The 2960-nt window shown below is 46.8% G+C and overlaps 2 protein-coding genes across 8 annotated transcripts in view; both read left to right on the forward strand.

Moving 5' to 3' along the window:
* Positions 1-646, forward strand: part of LOC105816871 (chromosome unknown open reading frame, human C2orf16) — an 11657-nt gene extending 11011 nt beyond the window's left edge. The window contains exon 3 of the mRNA XM_012652412.1: positions 558-646. Within this exon, the coding sequence (XP_012507866.1) occupies positions 558-646 (89 nt within the window). The remainder of the gene's footprint in view (positions 1-557) is intronic.
* Positions 647-660: 14 nt separating this feature from the next.
* The window catches only part of ZNF512 (zinc finger protein 512), a 30849-nt gene continuing 28549 nt past the window's right edge, over positions 661-2960 (forward strand). For 2 of the 7 annotated variants that reach the window (XM_012652491.1, XM_012652492.1), the window contains exons 1-2: positions 661-839; positions 1356-1414. In XM_012652491.1, the coding sequence (XP_012507945.1) occupies positions 810-839; positions 1356-1414 (89 nt within the window). In that variant the 5' untranslated portion in view covers positions 661-809. Of the gene's footprint in view, positions 840-1115; positions 1415-2960 lie in introns of all 7 variants that reach the window. The other 5 variants (XM_012652493.1, XM_012652495.1, XM_012652496.1 and 2 more) reach the window with 4 other exon arrangements.

Raw genomic sequence — 2960 nt, forward strand, 5'->3', positions numbered from 1 at the left:
CCATGACAATACCACTAAGAGAACCCTTCACAGTTCCTCTGAAAGGAGCCGACGCAGTCCCCCTAAGGAGAGACTCAAGCACAGTTCCCCTAGGGAGAGGCCTAGGCATATTTTATCTCAAGATTTCAAGAGTTACTACTCAAACATGTCTCCTATGGACCACACAAAAAAATCCAAAAGCAGGGCAAGTTTGGAGGCCTGAAGCTAGCAGATGAGGTGAGATGGGCCCCTGTTATTGTCTCCCTCAACTCTTCACCTAGCTGCCCTTTCCTGGATACTCCCTGAGCAGCCACTGCCTCCAATTACTACGTCCTCAGCAATGAACCGGCTTCTACAGCTCTACCTGGGGTGGGGGTGGGGGGCAAGAATGGGTCTGTAATTTCTCTAAGATCAATAAAGGGGCAATAACTGATCTCCACGTACATCTAGAAAGACCACTGGCCGGGTGGGTGCAGAAGGGAGGGTGGAGGGGCACAAGGTGCGGTGTAAAGGGTTGGACCAGGAGGAAGGGGTGTCGAGGCCGGGTTAAGGCTCCAAACTCCGCCCCTTCTCTCCAGAGCCCGCCCGCGGCTCCCGGGTCCCGCACCGCCACGGGGGAGGCGAGGGGGCGGGGTCTCAGAGGAATCCAGGGTGGCTCGTCACGTGACTCACTCCGGCTGCAGCCCCCTCGGAAGCTGCCAGGCGGAAGTAGACGTTCAGAAGAAGGTTAGGCGGGGCCGAGCGCACATCCGGGAGAGGCAAGAAGAGCGGAAGTGGCGTTGATCTGGCCGGAGCCCTTGGGTGAAATTGTTAGGCGTGGAGAGGGAGTGATGTCTTCCAGACTCGGTGCAGTACCCGCTGTGAGTTTCTTGGTTTGACCGTTATGCTTTAGAGGTAGCGCTGTCGAGCCCGGAACACGCGGTCCCTCGCTTTTGTCCCTTGCTCAGAGTTGGTTTTATCAGAGCCCATCGTAGGCCCCACCCTTCTAGATCGGATCACCTGTCCCCTTTTTCTTTTCCCACTTTCTGCTGCCTGTTCTCCACCTCCTTGGACTTAGCTCCTCGCCAGATTGCCATTAATTTCTATTCCTTCTACCTCGCCAATGCCATTGTCTTTTCTTTTCACCTCCCCTTTAGACCCTCTATCTGGTACAGGGCTTTGGAGAATGGGGGAAGATGAAAGCTCTTGTATTGTTACCCGCCTTTACAGTGTAGGAAGATAGGACGGCACGCCTTTACTAAAAAGTATTGCCTTCTTCCGTTTGAGGTAGTGGCCCCGGGAGAGCTTCATTTCTTCTGGACACAGGGGGAATTCGAATTTTTATGGTCGAGGTTCAGGGGTTCCTAGCACTCACTTGTGTGCTTGTGATTTGCTAGACTCCGGGACCCACATCCTTTAAGCAGCAGAGGAGCTCGAGGATCGTGGGAGCTAAGAAGTAAGTGAGGTTTTTCTGAAGTCCTTTTATAATTGTGTCGCCAGCGCTGTCCAGTAGGACTTCCTGTGATTATGAAAATGTTCTGTATCCGCACTGTCCAGTATCATGACCACTAGCACTCTGTGACTTTTGAGCACTTGAAATGTGGTTAGTGCGACCGAGGAACTGATATTTAAATTTTAGTTTTAACTAGCATTAAATAGCCACCTGTAGCTAGTGGCCACTGGATCGGACAATGCAGGTCTAAATCTAGTGTGGGGGAGAAAAGCCTAGCTTGCAAAAAAAAGTACAAGTTGTAATAAAAATGGAACGTATGTATGACTCAGTGGTAGTCCTGCATTTCTCTAGACATCAAATTTGTGCTCATAAATATATTGATGAACTTGTGAAGGACAATAAAAATGACTGCAAGAAATTCTTGTATTTTCAAACTACTTGGCTGCAAGACTGGCTTATTTTGGGTACTCAAAGTGCTAAGTTTTTCCATGGTTAATACAAAAGAGAAGATTCTGTTTACTAGAAACTGCCATTACATGGATTCATTTATTCAGATGACATTTACTGATGACATTTACATAAATGTCTGCTCTGTGCCAGCTGTGTAGTAGGTTAGATATACAGACATGAAAAACAGAACTAGCAGTCTCAAAGAGGAGATAGGCAAGTAGATCAACACAATACAGTGTAATAAGTAAATATTTTAAAATGGGAATTTAATGTAGCCTTTGGGGAAAAGGAGTGACAGTTTGAAAGGGAAGAGTTACCAGAACAGATGACTCCTAAGCAGAGACTTGAAAATTGAGGACTAATGCAGTTAGCTGGGAGGAGAAAGCGTTTTTCAGGAGAGAGAAAAGCATGTGAACGTGTAAAAGAAGTTAATGGGATAGCAAGTAGTTTTATATAACTGGCATAGAGGATGGGGAATTGCAGGGAGATCGTTTAGAGAGGTTAGCAGGGGCCAGATCATGAAGGACCTTTTGTGACATGCTAAGGTGTTTGGATTTTATCCTAGAAGGGTTTTAAATGAGGGGATGACATAGTCAGATATTGGTCTTAGGTCACTCTGGCAGCATTACAAAGGATAGATTTCGAAGGGTACTGGAAAAGTGGTTCAGAGGTTATTACAGTAACCTAAGAGATGAATGAAGAATGGCCTATGGTAACAATATTTCGGGAATATACAAGTTGTGGTGATGAGAGGTGAGTAAGAGGAAGGAAGATAGAGTCTCTGCCTTTGGCAACCGGGTGGATATTGGAGTCATTCACTGAACTAGGAATTTCTGGATGAGGAGCAACATTTGGAACAAACTTAAGTGGGTTTGGACCTCAGCTGAAGAGCTGGTCTGAAATATAGAATTAAGAATCATCAGTGGGGTGTGGTGGTTCACGCCTATAATCCTAGCACTCTGGGAGGACAAGGCGGGAGGATTGCTTGAGCTTAGGAGTTCGAGACCAGCCTGGGCAAGAGCGAAACCCCGTCTCTACTATAAATAGAAAGAAATTAGCCAAACAACTAAAAATGGAAAAAAAATTAGCTGGACATGGT

The sequence above is a fragment of the Propithecus coquereli genome, unplaced genomic scaffold, assembly GCF_000956105.1.
Source record: "Propithecus coquereli isolate 6110/MARCELLA unplaced genomic scaffold, Pcoq_1.0 Scaffold39, whole genome shotgun sequence".
Classification (NCBI taxonomy): domain Eukaryota; kingdom Metazoa; phylum Chordata; class Mammalia; order Primates; family Indriidae; genus Propithecus; species Propithecus coquereli.